We start from the raw sequence: 27941 nt of genomic DNA on the forward strand, positions 1-27941 counted from the left end.
GGTTAGAGTTCTTGACCTACTGGGCCCTAATAAGCTTGTCCTGGGTTTGCTCACAGGGCCTGCTTATCTCAGGTTCATGTGGTAAAGTGTGGTTCGCGTGGTAAAGTGGGGCCTGACTTCAAAGTCTGGCACTTCAATATGGCATAGGTGTTGGTGGGAATGTAAACTAGTTCAGCCACTCTGGCAAGCCGTATGGAGATTCCTCAGAAGGCTAAATATAGAACTCCCCTATGACCCAGCAGCCCCACTTTTGGGTATCTATCCAAAAGACCACAAACAAAATCATAGTAAAGCCACCAGCACAACAATGTTCATCGCAGCACAATTTGTCATAGCTAGAATCTGGAACCAACCCAGATGCCCCTCAGTAGATGAATGGATCAGGAAAATGTGGTACATATACACAATGGAATTTTATGCCTCTATCAGAAAGAATGACATTGCCCCATTTGTAAGGAGATGGAAGGACTTGGAAAAAAATTATACTAAGTGAAGTGAGCCAAACCCAAAGAAACATGGACTCTATGGTCTCCCTTATTGGGAATAATTAGCACAGGTTTAGGCAAGTCATAGCAGAGGATCACAAGAGCCCAATAGTTATACCCTTATGATCACATAAAATGATGCTAAGTGAAATGAACTCCATGTTATGGAAACGATTGTTATATCACAGATATAACTACTTTCAACGTCCCATCTGTATCTGTAGCTTCTACTATTGATGATGTTCTTGTATCACCTTCCTGTGGTTATACCTACACTATCTCTGTAATCTTATCTGAGTATATTGGAAACTGTGTATACTGGTATTAGAAGTAGGAAATTGAAAGGAAATACCAGAATTGAGAGACACAGGGTAAAAAAAGACAAACTACAAAAGCAATACTTGCAAAACTGTTTGGTGTAAGTGAACTGAACACCTCAGGGGGGGAAAGGGAAAGTGGGAAGAGGGAGGGGGGCATGAGGGACAAGGTAACAAACAGTACAAGAAATGTATCCAATGCCTAACATATGAAACTGTAACTTCTCTGTACACCAATTTGATAATAAAAATTTGAAAAAAAAAAACAGTGAGCAAGTAGACACACACACACACACACACACACACACACAAACACACCCTGCCCTCATGAAACTGGACTTTATATGACAACTGTGAGGACTGAAAGCATGCCAAAACCAAAAATCTTGCATCAGAAAAAAAGGGGGTAGTGCTGGTAGCTCACACCTGTAATCCTAGCTACACCGGAGCTTGAGATTTGAGGATTATGATCACCTGAGCAGTTAAGTCGATAAGACTCAACTCCAATTAAACACCAAAAAGACGAAAGTGGAGGTGTGGCTCAAGTGGTAGAAAGCTAGTCTTTTAGCACTGAAGTTCAGGGACAGAGCTCAGACCCTGAGTTCAAGCCCCAGGACCAACACACACAAACTAATAATAAGCTGGGTATCTGTGGTTCATATCTATAGTCCTAGATAGCTACTCAGGAGACTGCAATCTGAGGATCACAATTCAAAGTTAGTCCAAGCAGACAAATCAGATAGACTCTGATGTCCAGTTAACCATCCAAAAAGTGAGGCTCAAGGGGTATAGTGCCAACCTTGAGTGAAAAAGCTCCAGTACTGGCACCCAAAAAAACCCTAATTTTTTATTGTTTTTGTTTTTGTTTTTTGCCAGTCCTGGGCCTTGGACTCAGGGCCTGAGCACTGTCCCTGGCTTCTTCCTGCTCAAGGCTAGCACTCTGCCACTTGAGCCACAGCGCCGCTTCTGGCCATTTTCTGTATATGTGGTGCTGGGGAATCGAACCTAGGGCCTCGTGTATCCGAGGCAGGCACTCTTGCCACTAGGCTATATCCCCAGCCCCAAAACCCTAATTTTTTCTTTTTTTTTTTTTTTGGCCAGTCCTGGGGCTTGGACTCAGGGCCTGAGCACTGTCCCTGGCTTCTTCTTGCTCAAGGCTAGCACTCTGCCACTTGAGCCACAGCGCCACTTCTGGCCATTTTCTGTATATGTGGTGCTGGGGAATCGAACCCAGGGCCTCATGTATATGAGGCAGGCACTCTTGCCACTAGGCCATATCCCCAGCCCAAAAACCCTAATTTTTTAAAAATAAAAATTTTAGTGATGGGAATGTGGCTCAGTGGTAGAGTGCTTGCCTAGCATGCATAAAGCCCTGGGTTTTATTCCACACTACCACATAAACAGGGGAAAAAATCTGGAACTGGCACTGTGGCTCAAGTGGCAGAGGGCTAGCCTTGAGCAAAAAGAAGCCAGGGACAGTGCCCAGACCCTGAGTTCAAGCCCCAGGACTGGCAAAAAGAAAAAAAGAAAAATTTTAAATGGACCATAGGAAAATAAAATAGGCTATGTTGGGGATCAGGTACCAGCCATCAGGAGTGAGCAGGGCCAAAGAGAGGGTGGATATGGTCCAAGGATTTTATATGCATGTATGAAGTTTTAAGAAATGAGGAGGGGGACTGGAGGCATGGCTCGGATGGTAGAGTACATTTTTGAGTGGAAAAAGTCAGAAACTGATTTCAAGTCCCAGTGAAATGGGGAAGGAGGGAGGGAGAATGAGAGAGAGATGGAAGAGGTGAATTTGATCCATTGGTGTACATTATTTGTATGCATGAAATGTCACAATGACTCTCTCTTGTAAAGCTAATACATTTTTATTCCAATCCTGGGGATTGAACTCTGGGCCTGAGCACTATCCCTGACCTTTTGTGCTCAAGGCTAGTGCCCTACCACTTGAGCCACAGTTCCACTTCCAGATTTTTTGAGTACTTTATTGGAGATAAGAGTCTCTTGGACCTTTCTGCCTGGGCTGGTTTGAACCTCATTCCTCAGATCTCAGCCTCCAGACTACCTAGAATTACAGGTATGAATTACCAGGGCCCAGCAAACTAATACATTTTTTGCCAGTCCTGGGGCCTGAACTCGGGGCCTGAGCACTGTCCCTGGCTTCTTTTTGCTCAAGGCTAGCACTCTACCACTTGAACCACAGTGCCACTTCTAGCTTTTTGTATATATGTGGTGCTGAGGAATTGAACCCTGAGCTTCATGTACGTGAGAAAAGCACTCTACCACTAGGCCATATTCCCAGCCCCCTAACACATTTTAATAAAACATTTTCTCTTTTTTTTTGTCTGAGACCAGGACTTGACATCCATACCTGACGCTTTTACTTGGCTACTGCTCTACCAACAGAGTCATGCCTCCAATCCTCTTAACTAAAATTTTCTTTTTATTGTTATAAAGATGATGTCCAGAGGGGTTACAGATACATAAGTCGGGTAAATAGTACATTTCTTTTTGGGCAATGTCACCCTTTCCTTCGATCTCTTTCAGTTTTTATCTCCTGTCCCCAATCACAAGTTTAATAGTTCATTTTCAACATAGTACCCAATAAGTACACTACTTCATTTGTTTACCCTTTGCCCCTCCATTTCTGTGCACCCTCTTACTCTCCCTAAGACATGTCAATGAACAAACAGAACAAAAGGAAGGAAAACAAAAACAGTGAAAAAGAAGCCAGGTGCTGGTGTCTCATGCTTATAGTCTAGCTACTGAGGAGGCTGAGATCTGAGGATCACAGTTCAAAGCCAGCCTGGGCAGGAAAGCCCATGAGACTCTTATCTCCAATAAACTACTCAGAAAAAGCTGGAAATGGTACTGCAGTTCAAGTTGTACATCACTAGCTTTGAGTACGAAGTGGCTCAGGACAGTGCCTGGGTCTTGAGTTCAAGCCCCAGGAAGGGCAAAAAAAAAAAAATCAAAAAAGAATAAACCAGGGCTGGGAATGTGGCTTAATGGTAGAGTGCTTGCCTAGCATGCACGAAGCCCTGGGTTCAATTCCTCAGCACCACATAAACAGAAAAGGCCAGTAGTGGTGCTGTGGCTCAAGTGGTAGAGTGCTAGCCTTGAGCAAAAGAAGCTCAGGGACAATGCCCAGGCCCAGAGTTCAAGCCCCAGGACTGGCCAAACAAGGGAGGGGGTTGGAATGTGGCTTAGTGGCAGATTACTTGCCTAGTACACATGAAGCCCTGGGTTCAATTTCTCAGCACCACATAAACAGAAAAAGTCAGAAATGGCACTGTGGCTCCAGAGTAGAGTTCTAGCCTTGTGCACAGAGAGGCCCACAGACAGAGCCCAGGCTCTGCGTTCAAGCCCCATGACCAGAAAAAAAAGAGTCAGGCACTGGTGACTCACACCTGTAATCCTACCTACTCAGAAGGCTGAGATTTGAGGATCCCGGTTTGAAGCCAGTCATATCAGGAAAGTCCATGAGACTCATCTCTAATTGAGCACCAAATTAAGAAAACCAGAAGCGGGGCGGGGGGGGGGGGCTGGGAATATGGCCTAGTGGCAAGACTGCTTGCCTCCAATACATGAAGCCCTGGGTTCCATTCCCCAGCACCACATATATAGAAAATGGCCAGAAATGGCGCTGTGGCTCAAGTGGCAGAGTGCTAGCCTTGAGCAAAAACAAGCCAGGGACAGTGCTCAGGCCCTGAGTCCAAGGCCCAGGACTGGCAAAAAAAAAAAAGAAAACCAGAAGGGAGCTGTGGCTTGAAGTGCTAGTCTTGGGCAACAAAAGAAAACAAAAAGCTCAGGGACAGCGCCCAGGCCCCTGAGTTCAAGCCCTATCACACACACACACACACACACACACACACACACACACACACACACACTTTTCAGCTGCCTGTTTAATGAAGCCCAGGAGATAAATTGTGATATTAAGACTTTAATGTCTGTGTAGGTAGTTTAGGTATGTTGTGCTAGGGTGTATTCCAGCACTTGAGAGGCTAGAGCAGAAAGATCTTGAGTTCAAGGACAGCCTGGACTATATACATCAAGACCCTGTCAAAAAAAAGCAATCTGAAATTAACATCACTTTTCAAAATTATTCTCAAATTATTCAAGTAAATTACATTCAGCGAAAATACCTAAAATGGACCTCTCTGTTATTATGGTAACCTTCTGGAAAGGCTGGGCCAACAGATGTAAGGAACTAAAATCAAGTTCGTTTGTATTTCATTTGCTCATTCTCCTTCAATGATGGCAGATGGTTTAAACATTAACCCTATTTATAAAATACTTGAATATTCATTACAAAAAATGTTCAGGTTACCAGCTTTCTGTTGTTTCTTTCTTTTCCTGTTTGCACTGATGGGAGTGGTACCCAGGGCCTCATAGCAACAACCTTGAGCAAACAAGCCTAGCAAACACGAGGGTCTGATTTGAAGACCTGGGCCTGCACAAAAAAAAAAAAAAGAAAGAAAATACCTCCTAGTGCAGTAGTATATTCTTGTAATTCCAGCGATTGAGCCAAGGGAATAGTGAATTCGAGATCAACCTGGGTAAAGATGCCTGTATGTGCACGCGCGCCCCCCCCCAATTTATTCTAATGAGGCAAAATTTGTACAACACTGAGTTCATTTGAGGAAAACTAAGGTAAGGACTCTGAAATGACACGAACCTTTCCAAGCATTTAATTTACTTAGGATATGGACGTTTAAAAATGTAGGATTCCTTCAGTGCTAACTAGAAAGAGCAGCCGCTTTGTATGCTGGGATCGCTTGTAGTTCTCAGCCGAGTCGCTTCCAGTCAAGATGGCGGAGTTGCTAATGACGCGCGCAGGGGCGGGTCCCTGAGGAGTGCGCGCCGCTAGGGGATTGGGCGGTGTGGGAATTCTACAAGCGGGGGCGTAAAAGACCAGGTATTAAAACCTTTCTAGTCAGTCAAGCCGAGCATTCTGAAATCTCGCGAGATTTCCGAGGACCCAATGGAACGTGGGGTTCGGCTTATCGCTAGGAGCATTTGTTGGGGGCGGAGCTCCGGCGCGAGCTGCCAGAGAACCGGAGGTGCCGGGCTTAACGGCTCTCCGGAGTCAGTGTCGCTCCGTGGAGCGTCGCCGTGGCCATGAAGGAAGACAAGGAGCACAGGCCTAAGGAGAAGCGAGTCACCCTGGTAACGCCTCAGGGGGCCACCGGCGGCGGCGGTGGCGGCGGTGGCGGCGGTGGCGGCGGGACTTCAGGGGAAGGCGCTAAAGGGGACGATCGACAGGATCGCAACCGGGACAGGAAAGAGGCTATGAGCAAGGTACCTGGCGGGCTGATGGCCGGGGAGAGGGCGTGGAGAGCTCTCCGCTCTTTGTGGGGCGGGGTGAATGAGTGGGAATGGGGTTACCTTCTTCCTTTCCTACATTCCCTTTCCATCTGTGCCTCAATGAAAATTGCTTCATCTGATCTCTTCCCCAAACGGGGAAGGATCCCCTCCTCATCTAGTTGTACGGTTGGGTGAGGGAGATGAGGGAATGGGGGATTTCCCAGACATTACTTGGCTGAGACCCGCCATAGAGACGGGGATGCGCTGGGGGACAGGGAGCGAGTGACTTACTGTGCCCTGAATGAGGAATTCCGTTTAGTGCGGGTGGGAGATTATTAAATACTGAATGGACACCTGGGGGTGGGTGGGAGTAGTTTGTGGTAGGAATATTATGGGAGGTGAGTTTGGGGGGCGTGTACGAGAATTGATAGTCTGGTGGGGCAGATCGAGGACGTAATTTTCAGACCAATGGGTAAATTAAATTTTTTACCCATCTCAGGATTTGAACTCAAGGTCTTGAGAACACTCTTGGCTTGTTTACCTGGCTAATGCTCTCCCACTTGAGCCATACACTGACTGAATTTTTTTTGCCAGTCCTGAGTACTGTCCCTTAGCTTTTGAACTCAAGGCTAGCACTCATCACTTGAGCCACAACTCTGCTTATGCCTTTATTTTCTTTTCAATTCTAATTTTTATTCCACTTTTTTATGTAAATGCTTTTATTTAGAAACAAGTAGTGAGATCAACAAATAGTATAAGCAGTTAGTAGCAAAGTGAATCCCAGAATCAATGTTCATTGACTACACATTTTTCAGAAAAAATAATTTTGAATGCTGTACTACACATACACACTAAAAACACACATCATTTCCTTCAGCTACTCTAGACTGTTTTCTTCAGCATTGACAATGGAAATATAAAAACTTTAATTTTCTTAACTGAAACTTTAAATGTTTTTTGCTTCTTGTTTACATTTCCTGGACAATTCTGGTTTTTTATAATTAATCAGAGGTAAGACTCTCATAGGGCTGGCTTCAACTTGTGAGCTTTAGATCTCAGCCTCCTGAGTAGCTAGGGTTACAGGAGCCAGACACTGGTGCCCAGCTTGGGTGAATATTTTATATCTGTTAAGCCAAATGGGCAGGGATTGTATTTTATGGTGTTGGATGTGGGAGATACTACTGAATTAAGGTTTTGTGGCAGCCACAGAAGTCCAGCATTGGACTAGTTTCATTGAATAAATGATAGTTATAGACAATGTCTCACAAACTTGGTAAACTATGGGGACTTTTGGTTAAGAATAGAGCCTGAGATTTTTCCTTGTCCCAAGAGGTTCTTATTTCCATGAGTTTTATTATTTATTTATCTTTATTGGTGGGGGGGGAAGCCACATTACTATTATGTTTGACTAATTACTTGACTAATTATGAGCTTTGGTCTTAAGAAGAATGTTTGCTCCTGGGTTGATTTTTTTTAACCCTCTAATTTAAAGCTTATCTTCAGAGACCAGAATTCTTTGAGGTGTGACAAAAAATTGATTTGTACTCATTTTATTTTCCTTATTTGTTTCTTAAGGTGGTAATTCGAAGATTACCTCCCACTTTGACCAAGGAGCAGCTTCAGGAGCATCTTCAACCTATGCCTGAGCATGATTATTTTGAGTTTTTTTCTAATGATACTAGGTAAAAAAAAAAGTTGTGTGTGTATGTAATGTAAAAAGGCTTCTTCCTTTTATTCTACTAATATAATATCATCCCTTTGATTTTTGAGCTATTCTCTTTAGTGTGAGCATATTTGTGATTCAGCATGTGCAAATACATTTACCTAATTGCTTTCCTCTCTGCAGTCTGTATCCTCATATGTATGCCAGAGCATACATCAACTTTAAAAACCAAGAGGACATTATTTTATTCAGGGATCGCTTTGATGGTTATGTGTTCCTTGACAATAAAGGTGAGTCTTTATAACTAGAAGGGTAGTTTGTTAGTTTTATGTTTACAAGACTATCAAAATGTTTTCTCCATGCCTTTGTAAGCCAGTAGGTCTTCCAAAAATCCTAGGTAGGCTGGGAACATGGCCTAGTGGTAGAGAGCTTGCCTCACATACATGAAGCCCTGGGTTCGATTCTTCAACACCACATATATAGAAAAGGCCAGAAGTGGCGCTGTGGCTCAAGTGGTAGAGTGTTAGCCTTGAACAAAAAGAAGCCAGGAACAGTGCTCAGACCCTGAGTTCAAGCCCCAGGACTGTCTAAAAAAAATCCCAGGTAATAAAATGTACAATAAGTTGTGTTTTTATATGTTTAGCTTGTTTCTTATTTTATTTTTTTATTTTTTGCTGGTCCTAGGGCTTGAATTCAGGGCCTGGATGGCTGTTCCTGAGCTTCTTTCTGCTCAAGGCTAGCAAGCACTGTGCCACTTGAACCATAGCACCACTTACAGCTTGAGTAGTTTATTGGAGAGAAGAATCTTACAGGGACTTTTCTGCACAGGCTGACTTCAAACCGAGATCCTAGGCTGGGAACATGGCTTAGTGGAAGAATGCTTGCCCAGAGCGCATGAAGGCCTGGGTTTGACTTCTCAGTACCATATAAACAGAAAAAGCCAGAAGTGGCACTGTGGCTCAAGTGGTAGAGTGCTAGCCTTGAGCAAAAGAAGCCAGGGACAGTGCCCAGGCCCTGAGTTCAAGCCCCAGCATTGGCAAAAAAAATCCTCAGATCTCAGCCTCCTGAGTAGCTAGAATTACAGGTTTGAACCACCAGCTCTTTTTTATTTTAAATTCATTTTTAATTGAGTTTTAAAAATTGTCATAATCAACATGTAGAGACATTACAGTTACATAAGTCAGGTAAAGAGTACAGTTCTTTTTGGACAATGTTGCCTCTTCCCTCATCTCCCAGTTTTTCCCTCCCATCCCCACCCACAAGTTGAATAGTTCATTTTCTTTTTTTTTTTTTTTTTGCCAGTCCTGGGGCTTGGACTCAGGGCCTGAGCACTGTCCCTGGCTTCTTTTTGCTCAAGGCTAGCACTCTGCCACTTGAGCCACAGCGCCACTTCTGGCCGTTTTCTATATATGTGGTGCTGAGGAATTGAACCCAGGGCTTCATGAATACAAGGCAAGCACTCTTGCCACTATTCCATAGCCCCAGCCCTGTATAGTTCATATTCAACATAATATTTAGTGAGTACCACTGCTGCATTTCTTCACCTTTTGTCCCTCCATTTCTGTATGCAGCTAGTTTTATTCAAGGCTGGTGGGCGGGGATGGCAATGTAAACCCTGTCCCTCAGGAAACACAGATCAGAAGAATAAGGACCACAGGATGTAAACAACAACTAAAGAAAAAAAAAGGCTAAGGGTGTGGCTAAGTGGTAGAGGGCCTGCCTAGCAAGCATGGAGTCCTGAGTTCAAACCTCAGTACTATGGAAAAAAAAACACAAAAGTTTTACCCATTCAGTAAGCTTATTCAAGTACTATTAATGGGCAGGTGATTTTTCATAGTCCTGGTTTTTGGTTTTTGGTTTTGTCCTAAGGCTTGAATTCAGGGCCTGGGCACTGTCCCTGACCTTCTTTTGCTCAAGGGTAGCACTCTACCACTTGAGTCACATTGCCACTTTGGCTTTTTCAGTTTATGTGGTGCTGAGGAATCAAACCCAGGGCTTCATGCATGCTAGGCAAGCACTTTAAGTGACCACTAAGCCACATTCCCAGCCCTCTTTTTTTTTGGCCTCAGATTAGCTTTGCTCTTTTGATTATTTAGTTTCAGCAGCAATACTGATAATGCTACAAACTTGTATGGCAGGTTTTAAATATTTGCTTCTCATTGTGCTTCAAGGGTATAATTATTTAATTCCTATCTTTTAAGCTAATAGTTCTCAGTTGGTATACTGTTTAACATTCCCACAATATCTAAATGACCTCCCATTATATGCCCAGAAAGGTCTATAATGAAGAACAATTCTATTATATTTACTTTTTTTATTAGTCATGGAGCTTGAACTCAGGGCCTGGGCTCTGTCCCTGAGGTTTGTTGCTCAAGGCTAGTGTTCTACCACTTTGAGCTACAGCCCCACTTCTGGTGGGGGTTCATTGGAGATAAGTCTTACAGACTTGCTGTGAGACTGGCCTGGCTTCAAACTGTGATCCTCAGATCTCAGCCTCCTGAATAGCTAGGATTACCAGCATGAGCCACCAGTGCCTGGCTAAAAGTTTCTATTTTAACTCACTATTTAATATCTGCTGCCTACCACATTTAGCCAGAGAATGTCTGCAAAGTGTGACTGTTTGTTTGTTTGGGTTTGTTTTTTCAGTAATTACTTCAGTGAGGTCAAAATTAAATCTTTGTTAGGGAATGTACCAATAAAAGCTAAATGAGGTTAGGAATATGGCCTAGTGGTAGTGTGTTTGCCTAGCATGCATGAAGCCCTGGATTTGATTCCTTAACCGAAAAAGCTGGAAGTGGCACTGTGGCTCAAGTGATAGAGTGCTCACCTTGAGCAAAAAGAAGCCAGGGACAGTGCTCAGGCTCTGAGTTCAAGCCCCAGGACTGGGGAAAAAAAAAGCTAAACGATTTCCAACTGTCTAACTTTTTTGGGGTGTCTGTGGATTGAATGTAGGGCCTCCAGGGTGCTAAGTTTGCCCTCTACTGCTGAGCTATACCCATAACCCCATAATTAATTCCCCTCAAACTAGCTATTTTCCTATTTTAACTTTTTAAAACAATTCCAGTAGGCATCATTTTAAAAATTGCAGTAGGTAGCAATGGTTTCCTAGTTACTTAGTCATAAAATCCGAAGTGTGTTTACTTGTTGCATTTTTTATACCTTATACTTAATATAAGTAGTGAATCTTATTGATTTATTGCTCTTATTGTCTTGTTCTCATAGACTTAATTATACTTTCAATACTTTATGTCCTTATTAGGTAATGCTTAGCCAACTACTGTTTCTTCTTTTTTTTTTTTTTTTTTTTGCCAGTCGTGGGGCGTGGACTCAGAGCCTGAGCACTGTCCCTGGCTTCTTTTTGCTCAAGGCTAGCACTCTACCTCTTGAGCCACAGCGCCACTTCTGGCCATTTTCTATATATGTGGTGCTGGGGAATCGAACCCAGGGCTTCATGTATATGAGGCAAGCACTCTTGCCACTAGGCCTTATTCCCAGCCCCCCAACTACTGTTTCTTAACAAGATTTTCCATTTCTGTATAATCCAGCAGCAGTCTGTTGCCATGAAGTGTGTGTGTGTGTGTGTTGTTGTTGAGGAGTGGGCCCAGGGTCTTTGACATGCTAAGCAACAGTCTGCTTCTGAGCTGCATCTTCAGCTCAAAGTCTGTTTTTGTCGTTGTTGTTGTTGTTTTGGTGCTACTATCAGTCTTGAACTTGAGGCCTTGAGCTCTCAGAATTTTTTTTAATCAAAGCTGGTGCTTTACCACTTGAGCCAGGCCTCAGTCCCAGCATTTTGCAGTTTGGAAGTAGAATTTCATGGACTTTGCTCTCCCGGCAGACTTTGAACTGAGATCCTCCAGGTCTAAGCTTCCTTAGTAGCTAGGATTACAGGCTTGAGCCACCAGCACCCAGCCAAAATTAACTCTTTTAAATGTACATTTGGTGGGCCGAGAATGTGGCTTAGTGGTAGAGTGCTTGCCTAAGCATGGATTTGGTTTCTCAGTACCACATAACAGAAAAAGCTGGAAGTGGCGCTTTGGCTCAAGTGGTAGAGTGCTAGCCTTGAGCTAAAGAAGCTCAGGGACAGGTTTCAGGCCCCGAGTTCAAGCCCCAGGACTGGCAAAAATAAAAATTAAAAAAATGTGCATTTGGGATTTTTAAAAATATTCACAGTTATGTAAACATCACCCCATAGAGAATCGCATACTTATTAGTTGTCACTCCCATTCTTCAGCCCCAGTACTGGGCTACCACTAATCACCTTTATATCTCTTCAAATTAGCATATCCTAGAGATTTTTGATCTTTTTGTTGTTCTTTGGTGGTTTTTTTTTGTAGCACTGGGTTTTGAACTCGGGGCCTTGTGCTTGCCAGGCACGTATTCTGCCTTTTGAGCCTTTTTTTTTTTTTGCTTTATTTTCAGATAAAGCAAAAAAACACATTTTCATCGGGCTGGCCTTTTACATCTTGCATGGCTAGGATGACAGGTGTATGCCACCAGGCCCAAGCTTATTGGTTGGCATGAGTGACTCACCATTTTTTTTCCCAGGCTGGCCCTTGATTTGCCATCCTCATGATTTCTACCTCCGAAGTGGCTGGGATTATAGGCATGAGCCACTGTGCTTGACTAGAATGTATTAATGAGAATTAACTTGTAGTATTTCTTTTCACAATGTAAAATTTCAGGGCTAAGATGTGTCTGAAGTGGAAGAGAGCCTTGCCTAGCAAACTCAAGACCCCATGTTCAAACCCCAGTATCACACACACACAATTTCATTTTAGAAGTTGAATCGAAATTTTTGGAGTATGTTTCTTTCTTTCCAAGCATTATTTATTTGTGGAAGACAAGAGTCTCACTCTGCTGTCCAGGCTGACTCAAACTCCTAGGCTTAAGCAATCACCCTGCCTCAACCATTTCTGCAGCTAAGACTACAGGCATGTGTCACTACACTCAGCTTGCTGCTATATCTTTATGTTATCCGTGTGAATGTGGGGCTCTTTAGAAGCATGTTGATTATAGTTGTATCCGTGTGATTTGTGCCATTTTGTCCCATTCAAATGATTGTTATCTAAGGTAGCCTAGAAAACAGTAGATTGACTCTCTGCTATCCACTTCCAACATTTTCTTTGTTAAAGCAAGTATGATTTTTTTTTCTAAACAGGTCAGGAATATCCTGCTATAGTAGAATTTGCACCTTTTCAAAAAGCTGCAAAAAGGAAGACTAAGAAAAGAGATACCAAAGTTGGAACTATTGATGATGGTACAGTATGGCTCTAGTTATATAATTCTGTTGCAATGTGTTTAAAATTATGCTTCTGTGAGAGCCCATTAGACCCCAGTATTAAATTTAGAAAATATTCCAAGGGAAGCTTTGCTTAATTATTATAATGAAGGCAAGTTTCATGAAGAGAGATCCTGCTTAATTAGGCCAGTGGCATTTCATTCCTCTATCATTGACTGATGAATACTAAATCTTTGTGAGTTTATTGAGTAGAAAGTGATGAAGGAAACCAGAAAACCAGATGTTCCAAAGTGCAACAATTGTTCCTTAAGACCTCTTACCATTGTTGGGATTATGATTTTTCATTTCTGGTTTTTGTTTTGTTTTGTTTTTGCCAGTCCTTGGCCTTGGACTCAGGGCCTGAGCACTGTCCCTGGCTTCTTTTTGCTCAAGGCTAGCACTCTGCCACTTGAGCCACAGTGCCACTTCTGGCTGTTTTCTATATATATGTGATGCTTGGGAATCAAACCCAGGGCTTCATGTATACAAGACAAGCACTCTTGCCACTAGGCCATATTCCCAGCCCGTGATTTTTTATTTCTATTCCCTTTCTAAAGGGAAGGTTCGAGCTATGATGGAAAATTTTCTATGCCCAAGTAATTTCAGATAAAGTAGTTGAATTGTCAAGTCCTATTTTCTAAGCTTTGAATATATAGTTAAGTAAAATACAGGAACTGAGAAACTGGAATAATTTGCATGTAAGATAAAACCAGCTCTAGATTTTGAAATTTTTGTAACATGTCTGTTAACTGTTCTATAACTCTTGTTATATTGGATAAGGATTTAGTCTCAACATTTACTATATTTTAGAATCACCTGGTTGAATTTCCATCACTTGCTACAATAGGTATTTTATGAAACAGTAGAGACCCAATAACATGGACGCTTATTGCTGGTATCACAGACTGAGATACAGAAGACTAGATCAGGTGACATATTCAACAAGCCACAGAAAAACTCAGATGTATTTCCCTTTTTTTGCCAGTCTGGAGGCTTGGACTCAGGGCTTGAGCACTGTCCCAGGCTTCTTTTTGCTCAAGGCTAGCACTCTATCACTTGAACCACAGTGCCACTTCTGGCTTTTTCTATATATGTGGTCCTGAGGAATCGAATGTATGCAAGGCAAGCACTCTACCACTAGGCCATATTCCCAGCCCATATTTCCATTTCTGATGACAAAGGTGTCTAGAAGAGATCTGCAGGGATTACTGTCATCTCCAGTGCCACAATCTAGGACTTCTCCATAATTTATTTTTGTGAACCAACCAATTTTCCAAAGCTGAGTTTCCTTAGAGTGAAGCATACTCATACAGAAATTGTTTGTTTGCTATCCCTCATGCTCTCTGAAAGTGCCATAGCTAATCTTTCAGTTCTGCATATGGGTGGCTCTGGATTAATAGAAGCAAGAACCTTTCCTTCCATCCTCCCTCTTTCCTTTCCTTTCTTTCTCTCCCTTCTCTTTTCTCCCTTCTTCCCCTCCCCTGCTTTCCTCGTCCTTTCCTTCTCTTCCCTCCCCTTCTTTCTTCTTTCCTTCTTTTCTCTCCCTGCATCCTTTCATTCTTCCCTTCCCTCCTTTCTATTCTTTCCTTCCCTTTCTTACCTTTTCTTTCCTTTCCCTCCCTCTTTTTACTTCCTTCCCTAATTTCTTTTCTCCCTTCCCATCCCTGTCTTCCTCTTCCCTTCCTTTCCTTCTCCTTCCATCCATTCTTTGTTTCCTCTTCCTATTTTCTTTCTCCTCATTTTCCTTCCTTCCCTCCCTTTTATTTCCTTTTCTTTCATTCCTTCCTTTCCTCTGTTCTTTTTCTTCCCTTCCCTCTTTTCCTTCCTCCCTCACTCCCTCCCCACGTCCCCTATTTGTTGTACTGGGGATTGGAACCAAGAGCCTCATGCATGTGAAGCAGGTAGTCTACCCCTGAGCTACACCCCAGACCTGGCTTGGTACTATTGGGGTCTGAACTCAGGGTCTTGTGCTTACTAGTCAGGTGCTCTACTGCTAAGCTTTCCCTTCAGCCCTGAGACAGTAACTTTTATTCTGTTTTATTTTTGTTTTTTTGTCAGTCCTGGGGCTTGAACTCGGGGCCTGAGCACTGTACTTGGCTTCTTGTTGCTCAAGGCTACCACTTGATCCACAGCGCCACTTCTGGCTTTTTCCATGTATATGGTGCTGAGGAATCGAACCCAGGGATTCATGTATACAAAGCAACCACTCTACCACTAGGCCATATTCCCAGCCCAACGGTGACTTTTTTTAAAAAAGCTATAACATCCTGTTAGATCTCTTCTAATGTGTGATGTCTCCTTTTTCCTGACCGTGAGTTAACATCAGGTTCTCATAGTGCATATCAGTAATAGTAGTTTGAAGAGTAAGTGACCAACTAAGTCCAAAGTAGTCTAACTTGTATGAGTGGCTTGTTTTTAGTCTTCTCTGAAGTAAATATCTATATCTATCTATCTATATATCTTCTTTGACAAATAACTATCCTAGATAATAGTTCTTTTTTTGCTTAAAGTCTCTCTTTTCTGGCTCCTTAAATGATTATTTAGATCCAGACTACAGAAAATTTTTGGAGAGTTATGCCACAGATGAGAAAATGACATCGACTCCAGAGACATTACTAGAGGAAATAGAAGCCAAAAATAGAGAATTAATAGGTAAGTGAGCAAAGGAATTACAGGGTTAGCTTTTTCAAAATACCTGTCTATCTCCTACCTTCCCCACTTTGTCAGCTCTTTGACTTTAAGGATGTCACCCCTTCTGTGACACAGTTTCTTGTAGATGTATATGGTAATACAGGATTATGAGAATACACTGATAAGATGAGATGAATTAACCGGGTACTAATGGCTCACATCTATAACCATAGCTACTCAGGAGGCTGAGAGCTGAGGATGGTGGTTCAAAGCCAGCCTAGGATGAAAAGTCCTTGAAACTCTTATCTCTTGATTAACCACAGAAAAAGCGAGAAGTGGTGCTATGGCTCAAGTGGTAGAGCACTAGCCTCAAGCAAAAAGGAGCTCTGGGACAGTGCCCCCTGGGACTCTGGGACTGACCCCCCCCCAAAAAAAAAAAGCCCAACAATTTGAATATTGGCCAGGTACTGGTGGCTTAGGCCTTTAATCCTACCTGCTCAGGAGATCTGAGGATTGTGGTTTGAAGCCAGCTGGGGCAGGAAAGCTTGTGAAATGCTTGTCTCCAATTACCACCAAAAAAGCCAGATGTGGAGCTGTGGCTAGCCTGCAGCACAAAAACTCATGGACAGCACCCAGGCCTTGAGTTCACAAAAAAAAAAAAAAAATTCAGATTTTACTAATGAATGTACTAGATAAGCCCATATCTGGAAACTTCATTAAAATAAATTTGCAGAAGTAGAAATATGAGGTCAAAAGACTGGATATAGTTAGCTATTTCCCCCAATTCCTTTATAGTTGAACAAATTTAGGCTATTACTAGTAAAACCAAAAGAATGTCCTTGTACTTAATTCTCACCAACTGGAAATTACTCCCCAAAACTGTTTTAACTATTTTAGTGGGAACACCTCCCCCTTTTTTGTCAGTCATGGAGCTTGAACTCTGGGCCTGGACTCTGTCGCTGAGCTCTTCAGCTCAAGGCTAGCGCTCTACCACTTGAGCCACACACAGAGCCACTTCCAGTTTTCTGGTGGTTAGTTGGAGATAAGAATCTCAAAGACTTTCCTGTCCAGGCTGGCTTTGAACCACGATCCTCAGATCTCAGCCTTGCAAGGAGCTAGGATTATACTGGTGCACAGCTTTCTTCACGTATTGAAAAACTGTTTTCAGTGTGTATTACTGAAATCAAATACTGTAAAACGTATTTTGAATAATAAATTTGTGTACTTCTGTATAAGGGATGTCGTTTTCTGGTCTTGGGTGGGTGGCAGGGAATGTCAGAGTTCCTAAGCATTATTAATAATCTGTTTATATTTATGTAGCCAAAAGAACAACACCACTTTTGAGCTTTCTGAAAAACAAGCAGGTAAAATGTTCTGTTTTTACAGTTATTGTAATTCTTTATTAATTCATTTTCTATTCACATTATAAGTGATCTTGTAGGAGAAATAGCTGCTTTTTGTCCACAATTATTATTTAAAGATTTGGTTCCTTCATCTTGCTCTTTGCCCTCTCCTTCATGCTGGTTGTGGGACCAACAGTTCACTATGCAAATCTAGAGAGTCCTTAGTTTGTCCCAAAGACTGTCTTTGTCTTCTGAAAGCCTTAGGAAATATAGCAAGGTAAGAAAGGAAGACTCTGATCCAGAAAGTCCTAGACTTCATTCTCTTTCCTTTTCTGAGTGGGATAGGGGTTAAAGAGGTTGGTGAAAGTAGGAAGAAAAAACTGTTAAGTAGGTGCCCACCTTGCCTTTGGGATTGGTTCTCTTTTTTGTTGGGAATTATTTTATTTGGAAAACTTGCATTGATGTTTCTTTGTAGAGAATGAGAGAAGAGAAGAGGGAAGAAAGACGGAGACGAGAAATAGAAAGAAAACGACAACGAGAAGAAGAAAGAAGGAAATGGAAAGAAGAGGAGAAACGCAAAAGGAAAGATATTGAAAAGCTAAAGAAGATAGAAAGAGTTCCAGAAAGAGAAAAAATAAAGGATGAACCAAAGATCAAGGTATGAAAATAATTGAAACTGACTGCATGTTTCTGAAAACTGCACATACCTATTACTTTGTGCATGCACCTTGTGTTTTTGTAAGTGAGATTTTTGTTTTGATTTTCATTGGGGGGGAGGGAGTGTATAAATAGAAATCTATTGTTCTAGCAAGAGTATGATTTTTTTAATTGGAGATCATTTAAAAGGATTAAGTATTTTGCGTGATGTTACTGCTCGGTGCAGATGTAGTTCTTAATCATTGAAAATGTGTACTGCTTGGTTTATTTAGTCTGTGTTGCTAGTAAATGAGGGCCTAGTGGCAGGCTTGCATGAATATGGGGTTTAATTCAGCTTTTCCTTCATAACTGATACATGAAGTTGCCTCATCTGTTTGTTTTCCACTGTCTTCAGGTACACAGGTTTCTGTTACAAGCTGTGAATCAGAAAAATGTAAGGACCAAGTACATGATGATACAGAGCACCTAGTATCATGTCATACACACAGGTCTTAGCTACTAAGTCCTCTTGGTGGTGGTGGTAGTGTTGAAATGCCTTCAGACTGACTTGGCTCTTCTGAAAAGCTGAGCTGTTTTAAACTCTTAACTTGAAAGGGAAGCATAAGTGACTTCCTGCTGCTCTGCTCTGTCCCCAGTACATACAGCCAGAAGACAATCAGGCCTACTCTTTCTTACTTGCCTCTCCTCACTGGCTGCCTTGTGGGAGGAGTAGGGATATACATCCTGCATAATGTGCTCTTTCCTTCTCACACGACTCCCACATTATCTTTTTGCATCTAGCTGAGAATCTGTGAGCAACAGATTCTGATTAGTGCATTGCATGTAGGAAGAGGAACACCTGTAGGAAGATCCCAGCTTGGCTGCTTCGTGGGGAAATACTAATACTTAGTACCTCACAAACTTAAAGATGGCTACCAGGTCCCCTTTTACTCCCTGAAAATTCACCAGTTTCTGTGAGGGTTCCCAGAGCCTCTGTGGGACTCGTTATGGGATGTAAGGAAGAGGGACTTATTCCATCCCAGTTACTTCTAGTAATGTCTCCATTCATCATGCTGCAAGCAATTCGTCTTGCTGTTCTTAATGAGCAGCAAGGCAGAAAGTAGAATCAGCCATGCTACATTCCTTCATTCATGTTCTTATTAGAGTGATGAACATCTTGCCTTCAAATACAGATGTTCATTAGAGAAATAAGAACACTTTCCATTGAAACCTGCACATGTTCTCACTTTCCATGGGTGCCTTCTTTGTGTCCAGGATAGATTTCCTCTTGCACTGGCTGTCTGTGTGCCGAAATACATCTTGCTTAAATCTCAGTGCTTTTCCTTTTGCTTTGTAACTTGCATGGTGCCTAATGAACTTGTATGATGCCTTTACTCTGAGACTTCAAAATTATTCTACTTTGCCTAAGAGTCTCTCTGACTGTCGATTTAGTGGGGTATTCAAGCATTTCTCGCAATGATGAGAGGATGGGATTTTTGAACGTGTATATGGCATTAAGCAGATTGCCTATGCCATAGGGATGTTAAATCATCATTGTGTTGTTTTAAGGAATCAAATGTTACGTAATATATGTTATTCATCTCTAATAATTCTACCAACATAAATATGTTATTCTCAGACTCAAGGCAAAATTATTCCTGCAATGGATCTCTCCTTTGGTGACCAAGGTGTCATTCCAAGAACATACAAAGACAGTCCAACGGTAATGAGCTGCCTCGTGTTTTAAATTTGTGGGATATTTTCCCATAGCGTTATTTCTATAAACATGCTGGTGTGCTAGAGAAGCATACTCGGAAGTATGACTCACTTAAAGGTTAACCTGTAGCCAGGCATGGTGGTTCATACCTGTAATCCCAACACTTGGGAGGCAGAGGCAGGAAGATTTCCAAAGCCTGGGCTAATGGACCAACTGTCAAACACACACAAACGCTGTTCCATTTAAATCCAAAGGAGTCTTGATCCTATTGCCACAGGTGGTTAATCACTTCCTTTGGGTAGATAAGAGTTTCACATTAGAGCATCTTTGTAGTAATTAATTACTGTTTTCATGTGCTAGTTGTTCACCTGATAATGTAAGACTAACTACAGAAATAGGGGGCTTCTAGAGACTAAATCTGAAATATGTAGTCGATTATTTTCTTTGCTAGAATCAGAAGAGACTGTTCCAGTCATCAAAATAAAATTAAGTACATTTTCTTTAAAGCTGCTCAAGAAACCAGAAAAAGGAGATGAAAAGGAATTGGACAAAAGAGAAAAACCTAAAAAGCCAGACAAGGAGAATTTGAGTGATGACAGAGCCAGTGGGCAGAGTTGTGTGCTGCCCAAACGTCCTGAGAGTGAACTGAAAGATGAAAAGCCAAAGAGGTTAGTCAGTAGTCAAGGGTTCTCGGGCATGTTCCGTTACTAGGTGCTAGTTTTCATGTTATGTCCTCCTGGATGTGTGCCTGAATCAAGATAGACTCTTCGCCTGCTGTGGTGTAATTGGGAATCTGAGGCAGGAAGATTACCAGCTCAAGGCCAGCCTGGGCTGTGTAGTAAGATGCTGTTGTAAAAACAGGATAAGGGCTGGGGATGTGGCTTAGTGTTAGAGTGCTTGCCTAGCATGCATGAAGCCCTGGGTTCAATTCCTCAGCACCCCATAAACAGAAAAGGCCAGAAGTGGCGCTGTGGCTCAAGTGGTAGAGTGCTAGCCTTGAGCACAAAAGAGGCTTAGGGACAACATCCAGCCCGTGAGTTCAAGCCCAGGACTGGCCAAAAAAAAAGATAAACTGCTGGGCTCTGGTGGCTTATGCCTGTATTCCTAGATACTTACAAGGCTGAGATCTGAACATCATGGTTTGAAGCTCACCTGAGCAAGAAAGTCCTTGAGACGCCTATCTCCAATTAAATACAAAAAAAACTGGAAGTGGAGTTGTAGCTCAAGTGGTAAAGCACTAAGCCTTGACCAAGAAAGCTCATAGGCAGCACCCAGACCCTGACTTCAAGCCCCAGGATTGGCACTAAAAAAAAAAAAGGTAAACTTTTCCTTTTTTTTTTGCCAGGCCTGGGGCTTGAACTTAGGGCTTGGGCACTGTCTCTGAGCCTCTCTGTGCTCAAGGCTAGCACTGTACCACTTGAGCCACAGCGCCACTTCCAGCTTTCTCTATTTATGTGGTATTGAGGAATGGAACCCAGGGCTTCGTGCATGCTAGGCAAGCATTCTACCACTAAGCCACATTCCCAGCCCTAAGGTAAACTTTTATTTTATGTAAGATGGGGGAATGACTTTTGACTTTGGTTGTTTACTGAAACAGTAGTTTTTACTCTGCTGGTTGCAGTGGCTAAGTGAGAAGCGCAGTGGGTCTGCAGCTGTGATCACGTGATGTTGAAGGGGTCAGGTGTGTGTGTTCCTCTCACAGACTAGAAGAGGAGAGTTGCCGAGACTACAGGGACCGAGATTATGAACGAGAACAGGAGCGCATGCACCGAGAAAGAGAGAGGCTGAAGCGTCAAGAAGAGGAACGGCGGAGACAAAAGGAACGCTATGAAAAAGAGAAAGCTTTCAAAAGAAAGGAAGAAGAACTTAGGAAAGAGCGAGAAGCACTTCGCGACAAAGGAAAGAAGATTGAAAGTACTGAATCAATAAGCAGCTCAGAGAAAATCGAAAAGAAAGAGGAAGTGGTTAAGAGAGATCGCATAAGAAACAAGGTGCTGCTTTATGTTAAATTTGTTCATTTTCTTGGGGATTTTTCTTTTCCTCTCCCAAGTGTAAATGAAAGGTCTAGATCACAATTTATTGTAAAAATCTCAAGCTCATGGGCTAGGAATATGGCCTAGTGGTAGAATGCTTGCCTCAAATACATGAAGCCCTGGGTTAGATTCCTCAGCACCACATATATAGAAAAGGCCAGAAGTGGAGCTGTGGCTCAAGTGGTAGGGTGCTAGCCTTGCAAAAAAAAGCTCAGGGACAGTGCTCAGGCCCAGAGTTGAAGCCCCAGGACCCACAAAAAAATAAAGGAATTTTAAGTATTCACAAAAGTAGCAGGAATAGACAATGATACACTCCCAATCTCATCATCAGGCTTCAATAATTATCAACTTACTACCAGCTTGATTGCTTTCTTCTATACCTTTTCCCTACCTCTACTGCATTATTTTCATGCAAATCCTGGGTATACTTAAAATATGAAGCATTTAATCCTTAAATATTTCAATGACAGAAAGTCTCTGTTATTGCTGGATTTTCTCTTTCCTTTTGTAGTACTAAAGATTGAACCCAGGGTCTTTTTTTTCCTTTCTTTTTTTTTTCTTTCTTTATTGTCAAAGTGATGCACAGAGGGGTTACAGTTTCACATGTAAGGCAGTGGGTACATTTCTTATCCAACTTGTTACCTCCTCCCTCATTCCCCCCTCCTCCCTCCCCATTTCCCTTCGCCTTTCCTTCTTTCTTTCCTCCCTTCACTCCCTCCCTCCCTCTTTCTCCTCTCTCTCTTTCTCTCTTTCTTTCTTTATATATTTATTTTGGTGCCAGTACCAGGGCTTGAACTAAGTAGCTCTGTTGCTAAGTAGCAATGTTGTCCTATTTTGTTTGACTTCAGGATCGTCCGGCAATGCAGCTTTACCAACCAGGAGCCCGGAGCCGAAATCGACTCTGCCCTCCAGATGATGGTGCCAAGTGTGGAGATCCAGCAATAGAAAAGAAGCAGGAAAGTGGTATTAGCCATAGAAAAGAAGGAGGAGAAGAGTGATAAGTGTGAATGGTCATAGGTGTCCTGACTGTCGAGGCAGCCAAAGACCATGTATAGAGCAATCTAGAAGTGCCTTCAGGGCAAAGGAATAGAGAGCAAGGAAGAAAGGGGTCTTTGTGCTGGTGGGGTACACTGAAGAGGAGTGTGTCAAAGCAGCAATCAGGCTGCAGGCTCAGAATTGGAAGTAAAATTGGATTGAGGTTTGTTGTTGTTTTTCTTTCAGTTTCTACAAATTTTAAAGTTTCAGAATAAGGATGGTGAGGACATGAATTGCAATTTTTAGGTGCATAGTGTCACGTGAGGATTTCATTTTGTAAACTGTATGACATGAGGAAGAAAAAAAAGCTGGTTTTGAAATCAACAGATGTTTTCAATCCTGGATTGAATTTTCTTAGTTCAAGTGGAGTGGAGTTACTTTGAAGTCTCATTTAGATCTAATTTATTGCATTGTTGGTCATACCTGTTGCCTTTTTGTGGTATGGAAGCAACAAGTGTGTAATTGTAGTACAAGTACAGTAACGGATAAAAACAAATTTTACTGATGCAAAATTTTAAGTTATGTTACGTCTGTATACTAGCGTCCAAATATCTTAGGGTTAGTTTTGTTTACATAAATGAACTTAGCACCAGTTGTATTTTTAAGCATCTCATTTTGCCTTTAACCTTTTTCTATTCATAGGTAAAATGTAGTCATTGATTGGTTCTTGACAATCCAGTCTTTGTTTAATCTTAGGTCTTCTGAGTTGAGTGCATACCCCTATCCAGGAAGAAAAAATTGCACCTGTGTATGTTCCTGTTAAACCACACTTTTTTGTTACTGCTTGTTTTATATTGCTGACAATAAATATCAACAACATTCAGCTATGAAGCTAAGTGTATTTTCCTTTTATATATCTGTAGGATTGGAACAGTACCCTGGCCTCAAGCATGTGAAGCACATTCTCCAATACTGAGTTATACCACCAGCCCCATATTAGATGTGTTTCCTGGCTTCATTAAATAGCCATTTGTGCATGCATGTACCGGTACTAGGGCTTGAATTTAGGGCCTAGAAGTAGCTAGGATTATAGATGTGTCTGGCTTAAATAGCCATTTTTAAGAAATTAAATATTTGATACAAAATTAATCTCTAGGGGATTTAGAAAAGGGATGCATGATAGTTTCTGCCTTCAGGAGTCCACCAAGGAGATGACCAAATCATGGTTCACTTTTAAAGAAGCCAGGGATAGTGCTCAGGCCCTGAGTTTAAGCCCCAGGACTGGAAAAAAAAGAAACCAAAATGCTTGGATAACATTTTTTTTGGGGGGGGGGGCAGTCCTGGGCCTTGAACTCAGGGCCTGAGCACTGTCCCTGGCTTCTTTTTGCTCAAGGCTAGCACTCTGCCACTTGAGCCACAGTGCCACTTCTGGCTGTTTTCTGTATAAGTGGTGCTGGGGAATCGAACCCAGGGCCTCGTATACAAGGCAAGCACTCTTGCCACTAGGCCATATCCCCAGCCCCCATGGATAACATTCTTGAGCCACTACTTGATTTTGTTCCTGCCAGCTCCTCCTAACATGGTGTTCATTGCCCTTAATAAGTCACTGCTTTATATTTTCTCAGCTTTTTATTCCCGTCCATAGTAGGGCTTGAACTCAGGGCCCGAGTGCTGTCTGACTTTTTCACTCAAGTCTAGCACTACCACTTTGAGCCACAGCTCCACTTCTGCTTTTCTGGTGGTTAATTGGATATACGAATCTCTTGGACTTTCCTACCTGGACTGGTTCCTCAGCTTTTAAAACTACTTCCACACAGCAGGTAGAAGAACCTCTAGAAATGGTTCTCAACTGGAAGAAAACTACTAAAATAAAGTCTGGGAAGGCAAATGACTGACACTGTTCCATGCCATGTAAAGGTTCCAGGTCCTGGTGCTCATGCCTGTAATCCTACCTATTGAGGCTAAGATCTCAGGACTGTGGTTCAGCCAGCCTGGGCAAGAAAGTCCATACGACTCCAACTAACCACAAAAAGCTGGAAGTGGAGCTGTAGTTCAAGTGGTAGAGTGCTATCCTTAAATAAAAAAGCTCAGGGACAGTGCCAAGGCCCTGACTTCAAACCCCAGGACTGACCAAGAAAAAAAGAATAGGAGAAAAACCAGAAGACTACTATTACTTAATCCAAAAGAGTATTTCAAGTTAGTGGGATGGGATGAGACTGTAGTTCAATGATAGAGCACTTGCCTAGCATATGAAAAACCCTGGGTTCCATGCTAAGCACTATGGGAAGAATGAAATTAGTGGGATGGGATGAGACTGTAGTTCAATGATAGAGCACTTGCCTAGCATATGAAAAACCCTGGGTTCCATGCTAAGCACTATGGGAAGAATGAAAAAGGCCCTTGGTTTGAGAAAAAGATAGATGACAGATAGATGTATAGAAACTTTTTTTTCCATGTCAGTTGTGGGACTTGAACTAAGATCCTGTCCCGGACCTCTTTTACTGAAGGCTAGTGCTCTACCACTTAGCCACAGCTCCACTTCCAGTTTTTGAGTGGTGAATTAGAGATGAGGCTCACAGGGACTTCAAACCATGATTCTGGCTTCAAACCATGATCCTGACATCTCACCCTCCTGAGTCTAGCTAGGATTACAGGCATGAACCACTGGCACCCAACTGAAACACAATTTTTCATAGGAGCCTGGCCATAGCTAGGTGTAAATGGTTCTACATGTCTAGGATCCCAGCACTCTGGATGGAGGCTTCGACACCATTATGACACAATTTGTCGGTTGTGGGGCTTGAACTCGGCCTGAGCACTGTCCCAGAGCTCTTCAGCTCAAGGCTAGTGCTATACCACTTTGAGCCACAGCACCATTTCTGGTTTTCTGGTGGTTAATTGGAGATTAGAGATGAGACCCAGTCTTATATACCATTGAGCATTGAGTAATAGCAATATAGAAAAGTGAGGCTGGTGCCCGTGGTTCAAGCCTATAAGCTACTCAGGAGGCTGAGATCTGAGGATTGAGCATTGAGTAATAGCAATATAGAAAAGTGAGGCTGGTGCCCGTGGTTCAAGCCTATAAGCTACTCAGGAGGCTGAGATCTGAGGATCACAGATCAAAGTCAACCCCCAGCAAGATAGTCTGTGAATACTAATTTGCATTCCCACCAATAATACAAAGTTCCTTTCTTCCATATCCTGCCAGCATTTGTTACTATTCAAATTCTCAGTGCTGGCCAATCTTACTGGAGTGAAATGGAATCTCATTATCGGAGATTTTTTGGGGGTTGTTGCCAGTCCTGGGGCTTGAACTTAGGGCCTGGGCACTGTCCCTGAGTTGCGTCTGCTCAAGGCTAGCATTCTACCTCTTGAGCCACAGCACCACTTTGGCTTTTTCTATATATCTGGTGCTGAGGAATCTAACCCAGGGTTTTATGCATGCTATGCAAACTCTCTACCACTAAGCCACATTCCCAGCCCAAGCCAAGTATTTTTTATGATGATAACAGGACATGATGCAAAAATGAGAGGGGGAGGATCAACATTGGAGGGAAGGAAGTGAGAATAATAAGGGGTAAAGATTGATATATGTTACATATATACATGTGTTATGTATATATGAAAATATATGTATATATGTATGTATATGTGTGTATATATATATATATAGAGAGAGAGAGAGAGAGAGATCTGAGGATCACTGTTCAAAGGTAGCCTGGGCAGGAAAGTCTGTGAGACTTTATTTCCAATAACCATCAAAATCCATAAATGACTATGTTGAGAATGAATTATACAACTTGAGGTTGGGTACAGGAGGGAAAACTGGGAGAGAGGGAAGGAATGGGTCACATTGCCCCAAACTCAATAAATGTACTCCTTGCCTGACCTATGTAAGCATAACCCCTCTGCATATCACCTTTATAATAAAATTATTTGAAAGCCATAAGTGGAGCTGTGGCAAAAAGAGCTCAGGGACAGTTTCTAGGTCTCGAGTTCAAGCCCCAGGGCTGGCACAAAAAGAAAAAAAGAAAACTCAAGAGACAGGATGAATCCCCAGGGGAAGTGCTAACCAAGAGTGTATCTTTCTTATAAAAGTGGGTGAAGCAGGAGCCCAGGGAGATGTCAGAGTTGGCCTTAGGAGAAAAGACACTCCGGTGTCTGCTTTCTGTCAAGAGTTGGCACTGCTTGCCTCCTTGCCCGTTTGGTTAGCAGCTGGGCGAACTTGCAGCAGCTGAGCACCTCCCTCTTTTGTTCTACTTGCCTTACCAGTCCAGTTCTGGGTGAAGCATGTTTCCCCACCAGAGTCCTCCAAGTTTCTTCTACTCCTTTGTTTGTTTTTGCCAGTCGGTCTGGGGCTTGAACTCAGGGCCTGGACGCTGTCTCTAAGGCTGTTGGTGCTCAAGGCTTACCACTCTGCCACTTTGAGCCACAATGCCACGTCTTTTTCTGAATCATTTATTGGAAATAAGAGCCCCACGAACTTTTCTGCCCCGGCTGGCTTTGAACCTTGATCCTCTGATCTCAGCCTCCTGAGTGGCTAGGATTACAGGCGTGAGCCACCAGCACCTGGCCCTTTCACTCCTTTTTTCATTTGGCAAACACTGGCTATATATATATCAGGTCCTGGGGGATCAGGGACCCAAGTCCTTGTTCTCAGTGAACTCATACTCTAATGGTGACAAGAGATAAACAGAAAGAATACAAGCACAAGGCATAATGTGAGTACAGCTCTATACTAGCACATGATATTGTGAAAGCTACCTGTCCTTCCGTTGCCAAGTGCTACTGGATAAAAATCCCTAACCAGACCAACTGGTGAAACCACAGCAGGGCCCTCCCTCCTGCTAAGCAGAGAGAGAGAGAGAGAGAGAGAGAGAGAGAGAGAGAGAGAGAGTGTGTGTGTGTGTGTGTGTGTGTGTGTGTGTGTGTGTGTGTGTGTGTGTGTCTGTGTCTGTGTCTGTGTGTACTGGTCTTGGGGCTTGAACTCAGGGCCTAGGCACTTTCCCTGTGCTTCCTTGGCTCAAGACTAGTGCTCTGCCATTTGGGCCACAGCTCCACTTCTGGCTTTTTTAGTCATTTATTGGAGATAAAAGTCTCAGAGACTTTCCTTCCCTAGCTGGCTTCAAACTGAGATCCGCCGATCTCAGTCTCTTGAGTAGCTAGGATTACTGGCATGAGCCACTGGCACCCAGCCCCAAACAATTTTTTTTGCCAGTCTTGGGGCTTGAACTCAGGACCTGGTCACTGTCCCTAAGCTGCTTTTGTTCAAGGCTAGCACTCTACTACCTGAGCCACAGAACCACCTCTTCCTTTTTCTGTTTATATGGTACTGAGAAATCAAACCCAGGGCTCATGCATGCTAGGCAAGCACTTTACCACTAAGCCGCATTTCCAGCCTGCCAGAATTTTAAAAATCTGATCTTGATCTATTTAACTGATTTTCTTTTCCACTAGAGTACGTTTTTCCTCTCCTCTTTCTCCTTCCCTTCCTTCCCTTCTTTCTGTCTTGCTCTATGTATGCTCAGGTAAACAAGGGAGGGCCACTTC

General features: G+C 42.7%; 1 protein-coding gene across 2 annotated transcripts; it reads left to right on the plus strand.

Annotated features, from left to right (window-relative positions):
* The first annotated feature begins 5840 nt into the window (after positions 1 to 5840).
* On the plus strand, positions 5841 to 23282 carry Upf3b (UPF3B regulator of nonsense mediated mRNA decay). 2 transcript variants are annotated; one of them, XM_048335985.1, is made up of 11 exons: positions 5841 to 6109; positions 7691 to 7797; positions 7962 to 8068; positions 12937 to 13035; positions 15601 to 15708; positions 17008 to 17051; positions 17506 to 17688; positions 18082 to 18120; positions 19891 to 20051; positions 21086 to 21374; positions 22265 to 23282. In XM_048335985.1, the coding sequence occupies exons 1-11, from the start codon at positions 5930 to 5932 to the stop codon at positions 22412 to 22414; spliced, it is 1467 nt and encodes a 488-aa protein (XP_048191942.1). In that variant the 5' UTR covers positions 5841 to 5929; the 3' UTR covers positions 22415 to 23282. The 2 variants fall into 2 exon arrangements, with proteins under 2 accessions (XP_048191942.1, XP_048191944.1); XM_048335987.1 differs by lacking the exon at positions 18082 to 18120.
* The last annotated feature ends 4659 nt before the right edge of the window (positions 23283 to 27941 follow it).

The sequence above is a fragment of the Perognathus longimembris genome, chromosome 28 (genome assembly GCF_023159225.1).
Source record: "Perognathus longimembris pacificus isolate PPM17 chromosome 28, ASM2315922v1, whole genome shotgun sequence".
NCBI classification, from domain to species: Eukaryota; Metazoa; Chordata; class Mammalia; order Rodentia; family Heteromyidae; genus Perognathus; species Perognathus longimembris.